Source organism: Branchiostoma belcheri, unplaced genomic scaffold, assembly GCF_001625305.1.
Source record: "Branchiostoma belcheri isolate BF01 breed outbred unplaced genomic scaffold, Haploidv18h27 scaffold9, whole genome shotgun sequence".
NCBI lineage: Eukaryota > Metazoa > Chordata > Leptocardii > Amphioxiformes > Branchiostomatidae > Branchiostoma > Branchiostoma belcheri.
This window is the reverse complement of record NW_017804575.1, coordinates 3,053,452-3,075,179: the sequence shown is the minus strand read 5'-3', so window position 1 is coordinate 3,075,179 and position 21,728 is coordinate 3,053,452. Positions and strand designations below refer to the sequence as shown.

Sequence of the window (21,728 nt, the reverse complement as noted above, 5' to 3'; positions counted from 1 at the left end):
TTCAGACAACCTTTGACCCTTTGCTGACGTCACACGTGGGAAAAATCACGTGTCCACAGCATTTGGGTCAGATAGCTGAGGAAAACTGAGTGATTCAGTCGAAAATTTCTGGTGAGTCAAATTTTGAGTTGGAGAACAGTTTAAGTTTTTCATAATGTCTACCAACTCAGATGAACTTTCATGCTAACCTTCACTGTTTTTTCTCTCCAAACCATGGGAACAAAAGTAGGCCGTTCTGATTTTCTAGTTGTAATTTTCCACTTGTTCTTTGTATATAGAGATCGAGCGTGACAAATGAATGATTCTATGACCGCGAACTTTGACATTCAACCCAATCCAACACGGGTGATTTAACAGACCTGAACAATCACCAAATTCAAATGAGGCCACATCAAGTAAATTTTATGGATGACATTCTCCGCAGACTCCAAATCTAATGCGAGCGGGCGAAAAAAAACAAGGCGGGCCGAAAAAAAACAAGGTTCGTACAATTTACAATTTTGACTCAATCATTGTACAAATGGTTTTGATTCAGTGGGAACATCACATATACACAGCCAGCATCACATATCACTGCATCAAAGTAAGAAACAAAACATTAAATCAGAGCCTTGTCTTGTCTCCTCTCTTCATAGTTGTCTGCCATCCACGTTCCGACATGGCAACAGACATCTTCGCCAATTTTCGGCATGTTAACCACTGTCAGAAGGCAACAAAATTTCTTGTTTTTTTCCCAAATCAGGCGAAAATCAATGCGCGCGCTGATGTCATACATAAAAATTACTTGCTGTGGCCTTATGAAATAATAACGGATATTTGACTAAGGGCAGGGTTGTGATCCATGGAAATTTACCTTTAGCACAAAAATGACTGTAATAAAAAAAATCATAACTGCAATTTAATTCTGGAACAAAAAGAGACCAACTAAGACGCTATACATTGGTACTTGTCTTGCATTTTAACATGTATTATAAGTATATATTCATATTCAATTTGGGGCTGTAGAAACATATACGGAGGGCATATATAAACAGCCTTTCTATGAAGAAAGTACAATTGGTATCTAGATATATTAACCGGAGTTGGCCTCGGGTACCCTACCACTTACCCCCAACCGTTTAAACGGTTGTATTTTAAAATCATTCATGCGGATAATGTGCATAGACCGACCCAACTGGATAAGGTCTTGTGTCGGTGTTTTGGTGTTTTTCAAATCCCAGGGGGAAAACAATAGAATTTTCAGTGCCAGATCTCGGCGTTTAAACAGTCCCGTAGCCTGGTATCCAGTCTGATCGTGGTCGGGGCCGAAAGAGCTCTGTCCCGCCCGCCTCACATAGGTTTCCCGGTGTGTATTTCACGAGAGATTGATTAGCCCTCCACGTGTTGGGGGGAAACCAAATCCCCAAGCATACTGTCTCTTATTAGCGTAACTCTCCTACCGGGACGGTCTGTTGCACTGGGCGGGGGAAGCTATTAGAGCCCCCGAAGACACAACCTGCCTGAACACCCCAATACCCCCAATCACGTAAGACTGGATACCAGGCTAACAGTCCCGTTGTTCCTCGCGATAATATGATGGAATGTTGTCCCATGTATCAACTACACGTCGCCCGAGCGACTGTCGAAGGGGCACCGGGGGATGAAACAGAGTTTGTTCGGTCTCCCACGGCGCGTGACACCGCCGAATTACGGGGTGAATCCCGGGGTCGCGTGTGACGTAGCGACCATTGTCTCCCACGTCTTATGGTATTTTCTCCAAGCCTTTGTTTAAGGGCCCCTTGCTGGTTTAAGTCCCAAGCTGACGTGTGCTAGGAAAACCCTATTGAAACCCTAAGGTCCAATCACAACAGGTTTGTTATATCAAGGTGCCCCTATAAGCTCCTTGGTTATATCAAGGGCGTCATCAAGGACATTATGTCCTTGGTTATATTGAAATGGCAGTGCTGTGTTATCGTTGGAATTTGCTAAGTAGGTGATAGGTCACGACTGAAGAGCTGTCTTTATCTAGCCTATCAACAAGATGATATGAAATACATTTTATTTCAAACTGTTCATTCCATAACAACGCTCGAAATGAGTTGACTATTCAAACTTACAATTTATCCCAATTTCTCTAAACTTACAGACCAAGAAAAAACTATTCTTCTTTTCTCTTCCCAAAACCCACAAAGTCTAACCCTTCAGACATAGTTTTAGACATAGTTATAGTTCTAGACAGCTACCTTTATTATGTAGACTTTAGTTATTTTATACTCTGTTTCATTGTTCTTTTATGTTTTGTAATTTGCAATTAGCCTCCAGACACGAATTTGCAATAAACTTTTCATATGAAATTCCATATTATCCAATTCACAATTATATTGATACACTGTACGCATATAAGCTGTGTGTACATGTATGTATATCGAATACTGTGGAAGACGGAACATAAACTTCAAACTGTACGTATACTTTCTATAGCCACGAAAGCTATACCGTATAAACTTCCACACAGATGAAAAGAAAATGTTCAAAACTCACATTGCAGAAAATGTGATCTTCTCTTTTCAGTGTCAAAAAAGGTCAAATCCACCAGGTTTAGGAGTTTGAAAGTTTGTAAATAGCCCTCTGACAAGAATTTGCAATAAACAATTATCAATAATCGATATTTATGAATTTTTATGAATTAATTTCATGAATAAGCGTACACAATTTTTTGACAATGCCATTTAGCCTGAACTCATTATACAGAAGATGTTGACGGAAAAGTTTTTTTTCTTATTAATATACGACCAAAATATTCCGGAAGTATTATATGAAGTGATATTTGACTGAATTACTCTGACGTTAGAATGACCTTTCGAGAAATATCATGGCGTTCTCTTCGTGGTTGAAATACTAATAACATCCGTGTCCATAATATCACCAGGGTCCATAATATCGCTACCTTGAGAAATAGTGTGCTTTTACTGCAACATACTTTTGGTACGCACTCCTTCACACATCAAATGTACATACCTAGGGTATGTTGCAGTAAAAATATCTTTAAGCACACTATTTCTCAAGGTGGCGATATTATGGACTATGGTGATATTATGGACACAGATGTTAAATATTACGTTCATAACATAGCTATTTGGATCAGATATTTTCTGTATTGTGATATTAAAACAAGGTTGACAGATTTACTGTTATACTATGCTGTGATTGTGTTCATGTCATTAAAAAGAAACCAGGCACACTTAAACAATCGGCTGTAACCACTACGTGTCCTCGATTCCCATATCATATTGTAAGATTGTAATAATGCCCGAAGCGTCGCGCATCATACGCGTTATTAATAATTCAAAGCCACTCTTATTGTTGTGATGAGTTTGACATGGACTCTGTATTGGCGTGCATATAATATTGTTGATATTTCTCGACCCAATTTGTAGCTAGCGCCATGCATATCTTTTGATTTCATGCATTGTGTACAACTCAAATTGCCTTTATCGTACACTAATATTAGCCTCTACCAGGCACCTACTACCAGGCACCGTGGATCGCTGGAAAAATAGTAGAAATTCGCGAATTGGATCTTCTATGGCCCGGGATCTTCTCTGGTATACTATCCCTTTATTTCGGCCAATTTCTACTATTTTTCCAGCGATCCGCGCGGTGCCTGGTAGAGGCTACACTAATATGCTGTATCTGTAAACAGATCGTAGTTGGATATAATTATAATGTACGTAGAAAAGGAGGTTCATAATTATAGGCATCTCTCTAACGTAAGGCTCTAGGTAGGACATAGTATCCGGATCGCACGAAATAAAATCGGACTCTACAAAATTATGATGTTTCTCCACGACATATTCCCAGTCTTCGTGATATCTGTGATCTTGCAAGACGAGACATTAAGACCACCTGGTCTCTTTAGTGACTTAAGGCATTAAGGGAAGAAGAGTTGGGGGACGGTCGGTCGAAGCCGCGACCTTAATACGTCGTTACCTATACATGAATCCACACGACTGATATACGGATCGTACTGTTTATGCTAGCTGGCATATTAGGTGGGTTTCTAGTTTAGTATCATGTAGAGAAGTGGGTTAAAATTTTACTGTGAAGTATAAGATATGTCCCGAGGGAGTGTGGTGTCCCAAATGTTGAATACAAAGAGAGACAGAGGACACTTAATACCGTCGTTACCTATACATGAATCCACACAACTGATATACGGATCGTACTGTTTATGCTAGCTGGCATGTTAGGTGGGTTTCTAGTTTAGTATCATGTATAGAAGTGGGTTAAGATTTTACTGTGAAGTATAAGACACGTCCCGAGGGATTGTGGTGTCCCAAATGTTGAATACAAAGACAGAGAAGACACACATACATACCATCACACATACGTACTCATGGCATATTAGGCGGGTTTCTAGTTAAGTATCATGTACAGAAGTGGGTTAAAATTTTACTGTGAAGTAAGATATGTCCCGAGGGATTGTGGTATCCCAAATGTTGAATACAAAGAGAGAGAGAGGACACGTATACATACCATCACACGTATTACGTACTCACCTAGCCAGGGCGTTCCGAAACAGCGGCATATCTGAGACCACCACCGCGGCCGCCGGGTCGTGGGACAGCGTCCTGTTCCTCCCGTCCCACGAGAAGATGCTCCTCGGCAGCTCCGCCATGAAGTTCTCCATCCTGACGGCGCCCACCGCCATGTTCCCCATGCCGATCCCGTTGCTTCCCCCACCGCCGCCGCCGCTCGGTCTGTACGGTGGTAGCGCCGCCATCTTGGTTATTGCGTGACGTGCCCCGTTTTAGACCCCCTGTCTGTCAGCACCTGTATTGTACTGCCACAACAGCCAGATAATGATTCTTTATGACAAGAGAGCTCCCGAGAATTAACCGTAGAATACTGCATTTCCGTTCGTGTTTATATGAACTAAATCAGCGAACAATAGCTGAAGCAATATCTAATTCGTTTTTTGGGTTCGGGTGTATTACTTCAACTATTGACGCATCTTTTGTACACGTTAATTCAATAAGTAGTATTTTGTTATATCAGTTTTGTATTGAGTGATATGATGTTGGAAGGTGAAGGGAGATATTGTTTGGAGAATTGTTCTGAAGAAGCAGAAAACATGAAAGAAATTAAACCCAACGAGGCACTTCCGCTTTCCGGCTTAGTCCAAATTAGGCCACAGCAAGTAAAATTTATGGATGACATCAGCGCGCACATTAATTTTCGCCTGGTTTTGGAAGAAACCCAAGAAATTTTGTTGCCCTCTGATAGTGGTCAATATGCAAAGACACTCACGTTTGAAGCTCTGTAATTTTACCATGGTAGTTCAGTAGCTTGAATTGTGCTTTGAAATCAAACTAGAAAGGTAACATTCGCAAAGCAAATGCATAATGTGATTGCATATGGTCTGCTCTGTTAATTCTTACTCAAACACATTCATATATATGGTCAGACAGGAGTCTAAATCCCTCCTGCTATAAAATTGCAACATGATGTAACCCAACGCTAGTTATCATGGTGACAGACGTCTGGCTCAGGTCATTGACCTTATTGGTTTGGAGAAGAAGAGGAAACATAGCAAAAACAATATGTTTTCCTTCGGTAAACATAAAAACCTTAATTCGAATCCTTCGGAAACAGTCTAAGATTTACCTTGTTTGCGTTGACTCCCCAAGACAACCTATTTAACTCATGCACGAGACTTTCCAAGAATACGTCCCTGTCCTTTGTTGTTTTAACATTCACGGTCACGTGGTCAACAATTAAACAGGCGGAGTCAACAAGTCACTCTTAAAAGGTCACGGTCAATCTGAAGAAGAATGAGACGAACTCCTAAAGGCACAATGACGGGCTACAACGACGTGGCATCCAACCACCCTTGTCGTCCATAAAGTAGGGCCTAGCCGTTGCCATAGTAACCATTTAAATCAGGACGATTATTTCAAAGCCCTACGTTTGGTCACACCAATTTAACTTGTTGGTTCAGTGATTCGCCCGCTTCTATTTTTCCTGATTTGCAAAAAAAAATTCAGCCTCTTAACTCCAAAATACTCCAATATTTTAGCCTCAACAGTTGAAAGAAGTCCCTTCTCTTCAGAGTTGCTTTAGTTTTTCCATATACCAATACAGTGGTTTGATTTAAGAGTTCCAAATTCATTCAGCCTGATATGTTGACTTCATGGCTTCTATAATAGCATTTGGGGCTATTATAGAATGCCTAGGTTATTTTTTTCGCCCCGTTGCATCTTTTTTTTTTCTTAAAAAATCCTAGAACCAAGATATCAAATTGGTGTGGCCTTAACTTTCCTGACTAAATTATGTCATATTATGACAGAGATTTAGGTGGTAGGTACATCATTGATCTAAATCTGTCGAGCTATTGTCATGTCTTTGTCTTATGTAGTAAAAAGACTTACATTTGTACAAATAACGAATTCTAAACGATAACTACATCCTAAATTAAAGTAAAAAGATGTGCAAGTCACAGCAGTCTTAAAACAAGACGTGTCTGCTTTATTTGACAATTTATGCCGGTACATTAAAATACACAAGCAAACATATTACACAAGTAGTTTTGATATTACTATTAATAGAATTCTAAAAGATAAAGATCCTGAAAGATGTTTAAGTCACAGGATTCTTAAAACAAGACGTGTCTGTTTATTAGATAATTCATTCAAGCTTGCACACAAGCAAACATACAGAAGTAGTTTTGATATTATTATTAATAGCAACATGACAAAAATATATGTATTCAACGTACGTACTACTGCATGCAGCTACGCTTTGCTCAGAGTCGTAATTTTTGCGGAAGGGAGGGGGGGTAGCCTGACTAAATCTGCGCTCCTAGCGGCCAGCCCGGTATTACACCAGCCGTCCCCAGGTGGTGTAATACCGGGCCGGCCGCTAGGAGCGCAGATTTAGTCAGGCTAGGGGGGGGTCATCATTCCATCATTACATTCTCCATGCTACCCTCTTGGATCTCCTGGGTGTTCTCGGAGTTGCAGTACCGCGGACAGGCGTCCGGTGACGCGCTGCTGCCACCCGGCGTCCAGGCGTCAGCCTCCCCGGCGTTCTCGGTCCCTCCCCGCGCTGTTGCCGGGCTAGGGCCAGCCGCCGTGCCGACGTCCGGGTTGTTCTCACCACGGGCTGCTGACGTCTGGGCAATTAACAGACGGAAAAACCTGGATGTGTACCATCAGCAATGTTTGTCAGCAGTATGGGTAGCCTGGATGCCAGACCCCTAGTACACTAACATATATCCTACGTTATATATTCATCATGTCAGCCATGTTCCATATAGATACATGTACTATATTAACTTTTGAAATAGAATGTTATTTTCGATACATAGAACTTGTAGGTAATACTGTAGACGTGAGAGTAGATGCTAGCTAGATATGTAGTACTGAAGAGTTTGCCATGCATTGTACCCGTTACAATTGTTGTGCAATAAAGATTGACTTGACTTGACTTGGTCTAGTTAAGGGTCTGACATCCAGACTACAGTGGGGGCAATTGCAACACACACATGCAACAAAAGGGGCTATGAAATAATAAAGAATCAATTTGGAACTAGAAAGGTAACATTTGCAAAGTAAATGCACAATGTTTACCTTCGCATATGGTCTGCTCTGTTCATCCGTACTCAAAACACATTCACATGATATAGTCAGACAGGAGTCTAAATCCCTCCTGCTATAAAATTGCAACATGATGTAACACAACACTAGTAACCATGGTAACACACAGTCTCACCGATCGTGTGCCCTTAAGGCACTTAACACGACTTTCCTCACTTCATTCAGGTGAAAATGAGTGCCTAGCTTTGGACTTCACTTTGATAGGACGTTCAATGGAGGTCCCGTGTTTGGGGAGAGCCACACCCCAGGCACGTTCAAGAACCCACCTTTCGAAAAAGAGTAGGGGCATGCCCCGGTGTGCGATGGTGATCTAATGATTCAACGGACTCCAGGAAGAGTAGTGTGAAAATGCACACTAATGGAGATCCTAAACAAACAAACAAACAAACAAACAGTTCGGTCCCTGTGATGCATGTACCTGCGAGGTCTCTCTGGTTCCTGTACTGTCACCCTCGGACGGACGCGTGGTGCGGGAGGGTCGGGAGAGTCCAGGACAACTACCACTGCGATGTGAGCACAAACCCTGCACACGGTAGAGACAGATAACCTGCTAGTTATGATGCAATCCAGGGCAGACAGTACAATTACCTTTGGCCATAGAAGCCTGTGGTTTAATATACTGAAACAAGTCCCCAATGAAAGTGCTTTATCACATTTTCAATTGTCCATCCGCCCTGGGCATGCCAGAACTCATCACTCAGGTCACACATTAAAACTGGTGAAATGAACAAAATTTGACCAAAGTTTAGACCCTACCTGTTCCTTCTAGCCCAAAAGTCTTCCCCTAAAAAAACTACTTATGTCATGTCCAAACGCAAAATCCTGGTACATAAGTCAATATATCACTATCCGCTTAACTCAAAAGTAATCTATCATTTCTGACTCAAACAGGTGATATTAACTTGGTTTCCTGTGTTTTATCATGTAATCCATGTTTCTTATCAGTCCTATAAACTAGCGTAGTGTTTATATCGAACTCATTAGCAGTGTATACGCAAAGGCGAAGATATTAGTGTTGGTATTTAGTACTGCTCAATAACTTGTCACACATAGTGCCTGTTTGTACAATAAAGGTTTGGTTTGATTTTTAGAGCATCGGCTACCTACTTAATCAATCAATCAATCAAACAATCAATCAAACAATCAATCAAACAATCAATCAAACAATCAATCAAACAAACAATCGATTGAACTTCACCTCCGATGTTCCACCAATTCCCACTTCCACAACTCCTCCTGACAACCGTCGTTAGGGCAGGTGACCACGCCCAGCTGTCTCTGCGCCAGAATGGAGTCCTCAGGGATGATCGGTCTGGGATAAATAGATTACAGACATCCAATGAGATTTCAGGACAGCAAAGATATTCTGGATGAGGAAATATGTCTGATATTAACATTTACTGCCATTTCATAGCACATTAGTAGTATTAGTAGCAGTATATTATGCAGTCACCTGAGGACACACCCTACTACAGAGGGATGACAAAGCGGTCCTCGTCAACCTGACGGACGAACGACATATTATGCTATGAAATTGCAGTACTAAACATTTTTGTCGTCATTTCATACTTGACGCCTTTGAAATAACCCAACAACTAGCATCGCAAGGCGTCCCTCTATTTTGTGGTACCACCATAAATAGCTAGAACCAGCCTTCAATACAAAATAAGCAACCGTTTTCTATGAGTGACATCGCATTTTTGCCTCACAGATATCATAATGCTATGGGATAGAATTGATTCAACTAATTAGTAGATTCAACTAATTAAGTCACTAAAATTGACTAAAAATCCATTTTTGCCGCCCTGGCCCTGAAATTCCATGAAATTTCTGAGATAATATATGTTAACCACCGCAGTTCCTAAATTGGACAGCGTAGATCTATATGGTGTCTTCACTCGCACACCGCCAAATTGCGGTGGTAGCAGAGCAAACAGCGAATTAAATTTGACACAAGGTTCCATGATCTCTTACAGTATAAAAATCTATGTTAATTACACCTAGCGATCCGAAGAGGAAAGACAACCCGTGGTAGCAGAGGAAACAGCGAACTTGACACAAAGATACACGAACTCTTTACAGTATGAAATTCCATGTTTATGACACCTAGCGATCCGAATAGGAAAGACAACCCGTGGTAGCAGAGGAAACAGCGAACTTGACTCAAGGTTCCATGATCTCTTACAGTATAAAATTGCATGCATGCATGTTTATGACACCTAGCGATCCGTAGAGGAAATCCGTAGACAGCCCGTACCTTTTCTGACGGAAGCAGCCCTCCTCTTGGCAGACCGGGCAGCACTTCAAACTGAGAGTCCCCGAGTCGTCGTACAGACAGGACTCACACACACGGTGCTGGCACAGGCCTGTCACCATTCTCAGTCGCGGGGCCAAGCAGATTGGACAATTGAAACTGCGAAAACATTATGAAAGTTTAGTTTATTGCAAATACTTGCCCGAGGGCTAATATTGCAGTTACAAACAACATAAGAAGGAAAATACTGTGTATCTACGTCTTGCATTATACTATATTCTACAACATACATGGTACTAGTACTAGTTTTACTGGGTTTGACGACTTCTTTTTAGGCAATGGAAGACGAATTTACCCACTTCTTCTATTATATGTAGGTTCTTTGATTTCAGTAGTAAAATTGTTTTTTGTGGTAGGGAATGGTGGGGAAGTAAGGGAGCATTTTGGACACGGTGCTAAATAATTGTTTTCTGATGTAGACGCAACGCTATTATGTATTTTTTTTGCGAAAATGACTTCGTCCCCATATGAATATCTGTGGTTCCCTGCTTTACAAATCAATAACTGAGTCAAAGTATGGCATCTACTGGTACATAATGTTAACTACAATTTTATAAGGCTAACCTACATAATGCACGAGCGTGGGGCTAGTATGGGATGGAAATGAGCTTTTATAATCATTGTAGGAATTTCTAGCGTCTAGAACTTTACAAATGCAATGGTGATGTTACCACTGCATATCTTCTCCCCTACTGGTAGTAGCCTGGTATCCAGTCTGATTCGTGGTCGGGGCCCCAAGAGCTCTGTCCCGCCCGCCTCACCGTGATAAGCTTCCCGGTGTGTATTTCACGAGAGATTAATTAGCCCTCCACGAACATATCGTGTTGTGGGAAACCAAATCCCCAAGCATACTGTCTCTTATTGGCGTAACTCTCCTACCCGGGGACAGCCTGTTGCACTGGGCGGGGGAAGCTATTAGAGCCCCCGAAGGCACAACCTGCCCGAACGCCCCAATACCCCCAATCACGTAAGACTGGATACCAGGCTACTACTGGTAGTTGACGGTAAAACACAGACAGGAGCTCTGTGAAGTCATGACTGATTCAAATGCAGCGTGTAACATGGCCGGGTGTCAGCCGGCAAAGGCTATACAGGACAAGCTGTCTCTTTCCGACTATATCCTATACCTTATAACTAAATGGGAATGTTAGTAACGTCAATTATAACAAGCGATACCTGTCTTCCATTTCTTTCTGGGCCCGTTGTGGACTCTCCATGGTGTAAGCTGCCTCGGTCACCGTGTAGATGCAAGAACGACAAGCCTTGACTGATGACTAGTACTGTACCCCGTTCTCCTTGGTGCGTATGCCCTGTGAAATAAGCCCGCGAATTTTCAGGTGTCAGAAAAACGGCGGGAAAAAGTGTGCCAATGCTGACTGTCCATCACAATTGGCTTAGATTTCAACCAATGATGAGCCTGGCAAATTAGTGGTTGGACCATTCAGAGGACTGCATCGTGGAATAGCATTTTCATGTATTAAGTTAGCACACAATTCCTGTCCAATCCGAAGGACAATACAGGGGTGCCAGAGTATATACAGTGTAATTTTACGGAATACAGCGCAAATAGTATACAGTGCAATTTTACGGAATACCGTGCAATCGTATTAGTATACAGTGCAATTTTACGGAATACAGTGCAATGGTATTAGTATACAGTGCAATTTTACTAGAATACAGTGCAATTTTGTAAAATTGCATTGCGTACTAATACGATTTCACTTAAATTGCACTGTATACTAATGCGATTGCATTGTATTCCGTAAAATTTCACTGTATACTAATACCATTGTACTGTATTCCGTAAAATTGCACTGTATTCCGTAAAATTGCACTATATACTCTGGCACCCTGTACATGCAGAGCTGTACATGTGTATACTAAAATATAACACTGCACTCAAACGGACTAAGCCAACCTTTGAACTTTGCTCTTTGCCCTGAGATATAACCCGGAAGTCCACAGCTAGTCCAGCTAGTCCAGCTGTCTGCTGTTTGACGAGTTTTACGAGGATAACGGTACACGTTAGATCGCCCTGACTCGATTTGTTTGTGGGTGTGAGCAACTCCACGTCGAAGAAGGTAACTGTTTCTGTATTTTTAGTCCTGAAGGGGATTGAATTTGAGCCTCATTTCAGCTAACGTTACATAGGGCATGGAGGTAGAGGCTAGAAAAAGCATACATAGGGTTAGTATATAGGTTTGCGTCTGGGCATAGGCTGTCCTTTTCGATCGTTTCATTGTATTTTCCAAATAGCTCAGCGAGTTATGATGCTTGCTTTGTGTTTTATCACGATGTACATAGCATTCCTAAGATCACCATATATATACAAGACCGCAGCATAAGTTAAAGTCATTACTGCCATACTAGTAGTACTTTACACATCACCATCCCTGTGGTTTTAATACAACCTGCTAGGTGGCGCTCCTGGGTGGATCAGGCGAAAAAAAAAACATGCAATAAAAACATAAGTATACAATGTATCATCTTGATTCGTGTGCTTCTAAATAAAGATTCAGTGGGACGATACGTTTTAGTAATATACCAAGGAAGGCAGTAGATTGTGCTGAACATATTTGGAGCATTCTTTTCGACTTTGATACAGAAGAACTTTATTGCACGACAATTGCACAAGGTACATGTATGGCAAACTACAGAAAGAGAGTAACAAACAATAAAAAAAATGTTGAATAAGACCTAATGTCGAATAAAACCTAACATATCTTAATTATTCAAACAGTAAGGGCTAGCACAAGTCTTTGATAAAGTGTTACAATCTAGTGGGGTAATGACAAGTTTCGGTATTTTTTCCAATAACAAAGCATTCCTTTATATATCTACCTATTTTTGCGTTGTGGGGACCATTACATGTACATATACATAAGGATACTAGTACGTTTCTAGGCAGATCAGAGAATCCAAGTGGTTTCCCCAGGACATGTATTTTGTACTTGATCGTAACCGTTGACCATATCTCAAACCATGTGCTGACTACTAAGTATATCCACAGTGGGCCGGAGATCACGTGAATGTGTGGTCAGTCGTGGGTCAGCAGTAAAGTTTACCTCTGTGGCGAAAGGTCATTTAGAGACGACTTTGGCAACCACAAGTCGAATTTGGATCGACGCTCATTACATGAGGTTAGTTCTTAGACCCCCTTGGTTAAGCTCCTTAGTTAGAAGATATAAACGTTTATGTAATATGTTAGATAGAGAATTATCACTGTACTGGGTAGATATTCTAGTACTGTCTTGGAAAATTTGCCTTGTCATGATGATCATGCGTTGACTACATGGCATGGTACCCATCCCTATCATATCATTGCCAAGGCTCTTTAATTTCGTCCTCTCCGCGAATCCTATATGGGGATGGGTAGGAGATGACATGGCAGCATTTATTAACTTCCTTGATGGCAGGGACCATGTTATATGATACTAGTAATACAGAATGTACTAACGAAAGCTGGTAGCACCCCTTCTAATCTATGTAACTTAGTATAGTCCATCGTGGATCCTAAGTATGGTGTGCTGCAGTACGATGTATTTAGAAGTAGCACCTCCACCTCCTTGCCAGTAGCGTAATGAGCCAAGGAATTAGCACCCCCCCCCCATCCGTAAGTAACGTATTTCAGAATACAGGTCTACGTATACTGTAAAATGGACCCGGCCTTCACCTAAATGTATATTTGCCAATGGATGTTTGTTTTGCGTCGGTGTGTTTACCGTAATTTCTATGGGGCAAACGTGTAGGTGGTAGAATTAGCGTTAGATCTCCGTGAATACGGTTTAGGCCACACTGATTTAATTTTATGGATGACATCCAAGCGCTCATTGATTTTCGCCTGTTCTAAAAAAAAAACACAAAAAAACATCCTCTGAGGCTCTGGCGTGGATGTCATCCTCCGTAGTCTATGGCACAGCAGGGAGCCGGCGGTAACTACGGAGGACAGTACTACCTAGGCAACCAAAGCTCCACGGAACTCCAGAACTTGAAGTACAGACTACAGAGTCGACTCATAAATGCCGCAAAATAAAAGGGCAACATGTGCCAGCCTGTTGTAAAAGTCGCTATGTACTACTCCGCAAATTCGCAATGCCAGCTTTGTATTCCAACTGGTTTAGGACAATTTTGTTTCGGCTGGAATTTTTTTATTCGCCCGCGCGCACTAGTTTGGGGGCCTTCAGAGGATGTCATCCATAAAATTTAGTCAGTGTGGCCTTACAGAAGGAAGTTTATTGGAAGTAACAGTGCCCGGTGTTATACAGGTTACAATGGCCGGTTTTATCAAAACGTGGACCCACCAGGGGATCACTCTCCCTACGCCCGTCTATCTAAATTACCGCTACGGGGAGTTGAGCCCAAGGCCGAACTCCCTACTACAAACTCCCCCCCCCCCGGGTTAGTCTCCCCGACCGGCGGGCGAAGGGCTCTAGGCTGCCGAAGGAAAACAGCTAACGGCCCGATACTAGTTTGGCACCCAGGGTAGGTCTTCTTCTCCAAACCAATAAGGTCAATGACCTGATCCAGTCTATCACCATGGTAACTATTGTCGGGTTACGTTATGTCGAAATTTTATAGCAGGAGGGATTTAGACTCCTGTCTGACCATATATATGAATGTGTTTGAGTAAGAATTAACAGAGCAGACCATATGTGAAGGTAAACATTTTCTTTGCAAATTACCTTTATAGTTTAAACTCTTAGACCTTGCATAATGCTTTAGTCCAGAAATTAAAGAAAAGGCTTCGATTTAGTTAGTAACTTTAAAGATGTGATCAAAGCAATTCTTGCAAAATTGATCTACCTATATTTACATATTTGGATGTACCATTATAATAACAGATCTCTACTGGAGCAACAAAGTGCACTGCAATAGTCGAGAAACAAAAAGCACTACGGTGAATGACAGTCACATTATACGTGTGAAGGTACGGGCCAATGCCAGTAAACTTATAACCTGGTATCTGGTCTATCGTGTTTGGGACAGACTGTCTTCGGGGCTCTAACAGTTTCCCCCCGCCCAGTACAACAAACCGCCCGGTAATAGAGTCTGACAGACACGGCGGGAGTTGATTTCCCCCACCACCTTACCCTGGAAGCCAGAACTCGTTTTCCGGGCCGCAAAAGCCCTTCGCCCGCTGGTGTAAATTACCGCTACGGGGGAGTCTAGCCCGGGGCGGACAAAACCATCGGGCTCAACTGCCCCGTAGCGGTAATTTAGGTAGGCGGGCGAAGGGCTCTCGGCTGCCGAAGGAAAACGGCTAACGGCCCGATACTAGTTTGACATCCAGGGTACCACCACCTATAATCATAATCCCGCCGTGAAAAATCTACCGGGGGAACCTAGCTCAGGCGGGCGGGGAAGAGCCTCAGCAGCCCCGAAGAAATCCCGCCCCAACCACGATAGACTGGATAGTAAAATTGTTTTCCAGGGACAAACTGGGTTGCAGAGATCGTCGTTAAGATCCTACGAGCCGCGGGAAAGACGAAGGAAAGCGTGGACAGCCTGTCCTTCGGGCCCATGGAGATGACACGACCGACCGCCACCCAGCCGGGCTACGTCGCGCTCCTAGACATGCCCTCCCCCCGCCTGGTGGTAACACACCTGCCGATTCAGTTTGCACCGAAAGGGGTATCCAAGCCACAGAATAAGGTAATCTCAAAATGTACAATATTTACAATACATAAGTCGTAGGAAACTTGTCCTGGGATATCTACTTTTGCTGTGAAACAGGATATTAATTTTGGGATAAAGGAGATCATGTGAAATGCATAACTACGGTTTGGGTCGTAGCAAGATGCCAACAAAATGTACAAATTACATTGTTGACAGCCACTGAACACGGAGTATGGCGCATTCACAGGTTTCTGTACTTTTCAGTACTTTCTGTACTTTTCAGTCAGCCCCTTTTGTTCATAGGCCTTCCCAGCACTTCTCTTTGCAACGGCTGTTGCGGCAGCTATTTTCTCAGTTTCAAAAGTTGAGACACAAAATACATACTAAACAATGCAGGACACCTTGCTGAACATGATTCTGTAAATGTAGGACGTCTGTCAAAAGTACCTTATCAGGGGTTTTTCTAAACCAGGGAACAAGGTCACTGCTCCCTCATGTAACCAGCCAGCACCCCCATATCAATTTTCAGATTGAACCCTTAGTGGCTACATACACAACATTAAGTCTTTCTCAAAATGATCTTTTTCCATTGAACATATAAAAACAAAATGTCTTAACAATGCATTCTAGCATTACAAACTGTGTTACTCTTGTAAAAAATCCAAAATCCTGCGCCAACACCCCCCCCCCCGCCCGATCTAGCCTCCACCAGGCCTTTCTACGGGAATACGGATCGTAGAATTCGGCAAAAAAGAGAATCAAATGGGCCAAGGGAGTCCGGCCGCGGGAAGGTAGTTTCTTCCTTTCCGCGGCACAGTCAAACCCCAAGGCGGCCAAACTCCCCTGGCAAATATTCTCCTATATATAGCCAGCATAGTTAGTCTGGTTGAGACTACCCCCTACTCAGTCGCTTTGCTCCCTCGCTATGCTAGTGATCTGCTCCCTCATGGTAAATTCTAGAAAAACCCCAGCCTCTCATCTCGCGCTCTGTTTAACTCATGACAGGTGAAAGTCCTGGTGCCGATGAGAAACCCGAAGGACACGGCCGTGTCGATGTACCATTTCCGTGCGAAAATGTTGAAACTGGCGGGTGCGAACGCAGAGCTGCCTTGGGAGAAGTTTGCTCAGGACTTCTTAAACGGAACAGGTATATCAGTACCAGTAATTATTTGTATTTGTATGACAACTTTCTCTGCCATCACTAGAAATGAATTGGGACTTAGTGTTGCGCATCCACTACAGATAGAAAAAGGCCGCTATAGAACTAGAAAACTACCTGTGCACGAGAGATTATGTAAATATTGTACAATGAATGCAGTGGAAAATGAAATACATTTTGTTAGCCAGTGTCCTCACTATGAGACCGAAAGAAACAGATTATTTCAGACAGTTACAACAATTTCTCCATCCTTTCGTCATTTAGAAGATCACCAAAAACTGCATTTCTACTAAGATCACAAAACCCACTAATTATGCAGAATGTGAGACTATTCATTATCCACTGCCTTCAAAGAAGAAGTCGAACCCCATAATAGCTAGCGTAGTAGTAGAAGTAGAAGTTTTTTCCAGACAGTTGTTACCTGTCTCCTGTTACTGTACTGTCCTAATGAGTATTATACTTGATTGTAAAAGCAATTAGCCTACGGGCACGATTTTGCGAATAAAGTTTGATAATAGAATTGAAATTATCGTCTGATTATCTATGCCTAATTATTCACCACACTTTTGTACCCAGTGCCATTTGGAGACTACTGTGACCACTTGTTAGGCTGGTGGCAGATGCGTGATGATCCCCACTTCCTCTTCCTTAAATATGAGGACATGAAAAAGGTAGGGTACACACTATCATGAATTCCATACCAATATGTATTGGCCTGTTGACAGAATATAGCTATGCAAGAATGAAATTTTCATAGCCTCCTGAGTAATATTATCTTGGAAGTCCACAGTAGGCTTGATTTTTATGGGTAATAAAACTAACGGCTGGAATAATATCAACTTTCTCACAGGCTACCTTTTTTCTTTATCTCTTTTGTAATATTTTTTTGTAAATTATAATTTATAACTTCTAATAGAAGGGGAAAATCACACAAACATATGTATATATATATATTGGCAAACGGGGATAATGTTTCAAGCCATTATGTTCAAATTGTTATGAACCATGATTACTGAATAGGTTCCAATCATATTTTCGTACTTTGTATGTATTTTGTGTCCATTTATTTTTATGTAGTACCTGTGACATGCATGTCTGTTTATGTTTGTTTTGTTTTATCTTCCTGTGAAAATTGAATAAAAAGAACGTGAAAAATCTTTTGGCGAAGGTAAAAAAAGTCTAGGCTAGAAAAAAACACTCTAACTGTTCTCTTGTTTTTCTTACAGGATCTGCTGAGTGCTGTAAAGAAAATCGTTGCATTTCTGGAGGTTGACCTGGATGAATCGACCGTAAAAGACATCGCAGAGGCCAGCACTTTTAACAACATGAAACCAGACCTGGACAGTTCCAGTATGGCGGAGAGGAGGAATATTGCCAGGAAAGGTCAGTATATGCAGCCTCCATCGCAGACGGTCACGTGCGTGTCGGGGGCGGGGCGTTGATTTTTCTTCGGGGAGCGACGCGAGTTATGCCGCGGAGGGAAGGTTATATATCAATGGTTTATTGTGCATTAAAACACAACATCACTGTCCCAAAAATGGCAGCCAGAGGCTGAATTGACATTGGGGCATCACATTAATAGTATAAAACGACATATTAAGCGATTAAAATAGAAATAAACCGTTATATAAAATGTATATAAGATATAGTCAACGTTTCAAGTGCAAATTAATATCATAGCAGATAACAAAACAGACGGACACTGGTAACACTAAAATTATAAGTCTTAGGTTAAAAAAGGTGACAGTGTTACATATTAAGCAGGCGGATCATGAAAGGAAGGGCACTATTCTGGTAACGATCAGTTCTGCTGCGAGGAGTGTTTCAGGTTTTGCCGCCGAAGGACTTTGCCGGGGAAAGACGGTTTCTCCGCCTAATCCCAGTCCCTTTCAGGACGCCGAATGCAAGCTAGCAGACTTGTTAGCCGGCGGCGAAACCGTCTCTCCCCGGCAAAGTCCCTCGGCGGCAAAACAATCCCGCCGCGGCATAACTCGCGTCGCTCCCCGAAAAAAAGGAACGTTGCCGCCCACGAGTCTGCGAAAGAGCTCGAGACTAGGTTTCTGAGCCATTGCCCTTCAAAAATATCAGAGACGAGGCGAAGTACAACCAAGCATAATATAGCCTGAGAACCGTCATTTCTAGTTCTGTATGTTTTTTCTTTCGCACACAGGAATCATTGGAGACTGGAAGAACACTTTCTCTTCAGAGGAGAGCGCGGCTTTCGACGCCTGGTATGAGAAGAAACTCACTGGTACAGGACTCACATTCGACTTCGAATAAACTCACGTTTATCATACTAAAATAATTGTTTCAACATTTCTAACAATTTATAGTGGTGACGCACTATGTATTATGACGAACGTTGTGCCCTTGTAATTGGGAAAGGCACTTAACATGACTGTTCTCACTCCACCCAGGTGTGAATGGGTACCTAACTTCGGTTGGGGAAAGTCGTATTGAGGTCACCTTGTGGCGCCGAATGGCAGCCGCACAGACCCTTGCGACAGTTCCACAAAAAACAAATATGTGTATCATGTGTATTATTTGATTGTTGTAATTGTTGTGATTCGTATTGATTATTATGTGTTACCCTGCATCAATTCAGCCGTATAAAGGCTGCGACTGCACGGGTACTGTTTGGACAATAAAAACCATTTATTATTATGTATTTCTAACAACGCATAGTGGTGACGCATTATGTACTGTGACGCACTATGTATTTATAACAACGCATGGTGGTGACACACTATATACTGTGACGCACTATGCATTTCTAACAACGCATGGTGGTGACACTATATACTGTGACGCACTATGCATTTCTAACAACGCATGGTGGTGACGCACTATATACTGTGACGCACTATGCATTTCTAACAACGCATGGTGGTGACACTATATACTGTGACGCACTATGCATTTCTAACAACGCATGGTGGTGACGCACTATATACTGTGACGCACTATGTATTTCTAACAACGCATGGTGGTGACGCACTATGTATTTCTAACAACGCATAGTTGTGACGCACTATGTATTATGGAGCTTATATCAACGTTAACGTCAACACTGGACATAAAATAATAATTACTACAATCTACATGAGACAAAAATATGAAAAGGTGAACGTCCGATATACAGCAACAGAATTAGACTGTTAAGATGATGTTATCGTATACAGCTTGAATTAGCAATGGAATCGCTTAGTTTCAGATAAATATAATCGTGCTAGCGAAAATGTAGTGTTGATTTCAGATGATAGGTGATCCTTTGAGTAACAGATAGCACTATCAGATTGTATAAAGACAGTATCACCATCAGATTGTATAAATTGTTAATATTTAACATTAAAATATTGTTGATACAGTGTGTATCTAAAATTGAAATAATGAAATTTACAGGTAAAATGATTGAAAATGAATCTTAAGATGAAAACATACCGTACGAGGATCCTATTCTCCACCGAATGTCAGTCTTATCTTAAGAAAGGAAGCTATTAAAATTATGCTTAAGGTTATGCTTCACTTAACTTAGAAATGCCTCAAGTATATTATATGACTTGTGCTAGCCCTTATTGTTTGAGTAATTAAGATAGGTTACGTTTTATTCGACATTAGGTCTTATTGAAAACATTTATTTTATTGTTGTTACTCTCTTTATGTAGATTGCCATACATTGTACCATGTGCAATTGTCGTGCAGTAAACTTCTCATGAAATTCCCGGCAGTTACTACCATGGAACATGTAAAAATGTATTATTATGGTTATGATTAAAAAATTATGGTGGGGTCGTGTGGCGCAACGGCAGCGTGCGCGACTCGGAATCAAGAGGTCCCGGGTTCAAGTCTTGACATGCCACCGATCTTGTGCCCTTGGGAAAGGCACTTTACACTACTTTCCCCACTAGACTCAAGTGAAAATGAGTATTGTCTGTCCAGTATTCGTTTCTATGTGCAGGACACAACACCAGCAACAGCTGCCTCTGTTCCGCGTGTATTGCATTGTTGCAATTTCAATAAAATCAAATTAAAAAAAAATAAAAAAAATGTAGCTGTAACGTGTTAACTGCCCTCCGCTTTCAATATTAATGGAGGAGTCGCATGAAGAAAAAAAACGCACCCACGTGTTGAAAACATAAAAACAGGTAACATAAAAAGGTTGTGCTGTTTGTCCCTGAGTTCAGTTTTTAATGCATACTACGGTTCAGATGTCAGCATACCAGCTGAAATCAGTCTGGCTAGCGCTTGCGTACGTGATGTACTACAGAAGGTCTTTCGTAGGTGCGCATGCGAATTTACGTACGTGCGTACGTGCCAGGGTCCCTGCTTCTACGTGTATTACACAATTCAATACGTATTGTATCCTACAATCAATATTAATTTTGATATAAGTCTGGAGTTAGCTTTAAGAGGGGCTTGTACACGATTCTTGCTCTTAGTCGCCAAACCGTCTCTCGGAATTATTGTGCACGTTGGCTGTCAACAAAACTAAGGTATGTCTACCTTCCTTTCTTGTCAATTTCTCTCCCTTTTTTTCTGTCCTTTATCCCACTGCAACAAAAATTTAACAAGACTGGCAATGAAAACATACATTGCCATGGCGACGGAGGTTGCTGTTAGGGTTATTGTTTGCATGGTACTGCCATCATTTCATGATTTTGAGGAAGACTTGGTTCCTGTTAAGTCTAGACAGATACAGTGCACTCCTCCCCTGAGTGTATAGTGAACGAGCCCCGGGGTCACAGAAAGTAGGGCCATCCGGGGCAGACAGGCCTTCCCAAGGGTTTCCAGGAATGTGGGCATAGATGTGGGTCAGAGACATGCCTTTGGACATTCCATTCCTGCGGACAAAATGCCTGTACCATTCCTAGAATTCTTGCAAACTGCACACAATACTGTACCATTAGTCTCCTCCCTGAAACATCGCCAAAAAGTGTAGCGCTCTTGGCTGAAGCTTAAAGAGACATTATGTAAGATTTTTGCGCCAAATTTTTAAATAATT

General features: G+C 41.8%; 3 protein-coding genes across 3 annotated transcripts in view; 1 reads left to right on the top strand and 2 right to left on the bottom strand.

The window, feature by feature from the left end:
* Window positions 1–4,714, bottom strand: part of LOC109487886 — a 9,008-nt gene extending 4,294 nt beyond the window's left edge. Inside the window, exon 1 of the mRNA XM_019791992.1 lies at window positions 4,539–4,714. Within this exon, the coding sequence (XP_019647551.1) occupies window positions 4,539–4,699 (161 nt within the window). The 5' untranslated portion in view covers window positions 4,700–4,714. The remainder of the gene's footprint in view (window positions 1–4,538) is intronic.
* Window positions 4,715–6,931: 2,217 nt separating this feature from the next.
* LOC109487620 lies at window positions 6,932–11,259 on the bottom strand. The gene is made up of 5 exons (XM_019791624.1): window positions 11,128–11,259; window positions 9,895–10,050; window positions 8,836–8,949; window positions 8,056–8,160; window positions 6,932–7,178 (listed from the first exon to the last, which is right to left on the bottom strand). Exons 1-5 carry the CDS (start codon window positions 11,166–11,168, stop codon window positions 6,938–6,940), a joined length of 657 nt encoding a protein of 218 aa, XP_019647183.1. The 5' UTR covers window positions 11,169–11,259; the 3' UTR covers window positions 6,932–6,937.
* Window positions 11,260–12,971: 1,712 nt separating this feature from the next.
* Window positions 12,972–19,137, top strand: LOC109487783 (sulfotransferase family cytosolic 1B member 1-like). Its single transcript, XM_019791846.1, has 6 exons — window positions 12,972–13,091; window positions 15,383–15,603; window positions 16,573–16,714; window positions 17,303–17,397; window positions 17,953–18,109; window positions 18,897–19,137. The coding sequence occupies exons 2-6, from the start codon at window positions 15,472–15,474 to the stop codon at window positions 19,004–19,006; spliced, it is 636 nt and encodes a 211-aa protein (XP_019647405.1). The 5' UTR covers window positions 12,972–13,091; window positions 15,383–15,471; the 3' UTR covers window positions 19,007–19,137.
* The last annotated feature ends 2,591 nt before the right edge of the window (window positions 19,138–21,728 follow it).

Excerpts from the sequence above, each read along its gene's own strand:
- LOC109487783 (XM_019791846.1), top strand. The coding sequence starts at position 15,472 with ATGGAGATGACACGACCGACCGCCACCCAGCCGGGCTACGTCGCGCTC. Across the intron at positions 16,715-17,302 it reads GGACTTCTTAAACGGAACAG|TGCCATTTGGAGACTACTGT; the intron begins GTATATCAGTAC and ends TTTTGTACCCAG. Across the intron at positions 18,110-18,896 it reads GAGGAATATTGCCAGGAAAG|GAATCATTGGAGACTGGAAG; the intron begins GTCAGTATATGC and ends TTTCGCACACAG.
- LOC109487620 (XM_019791624.1), bottom strand. The coding sequence starts at position 11,168 with ATGGAGAGTCCACAACGGGCCCAGAAAGAAATGGAAGACAG. Across the intron at positions 8,161-8,835 it reads GAATTGGTGGAACATCGGAG|GGTTTGTGCTCACATCGCAG; the intron begins GTGAAGTTCAAT and ends TACCGTGTGCAG. Across the intron at positions 7,179-8,055 it reads GAACCAGAGAGACCTCGCAG|GTTTTTCCGTCTGTTAATTG; the intron begins GTACATGCATCA and ends GTACACATCCAG.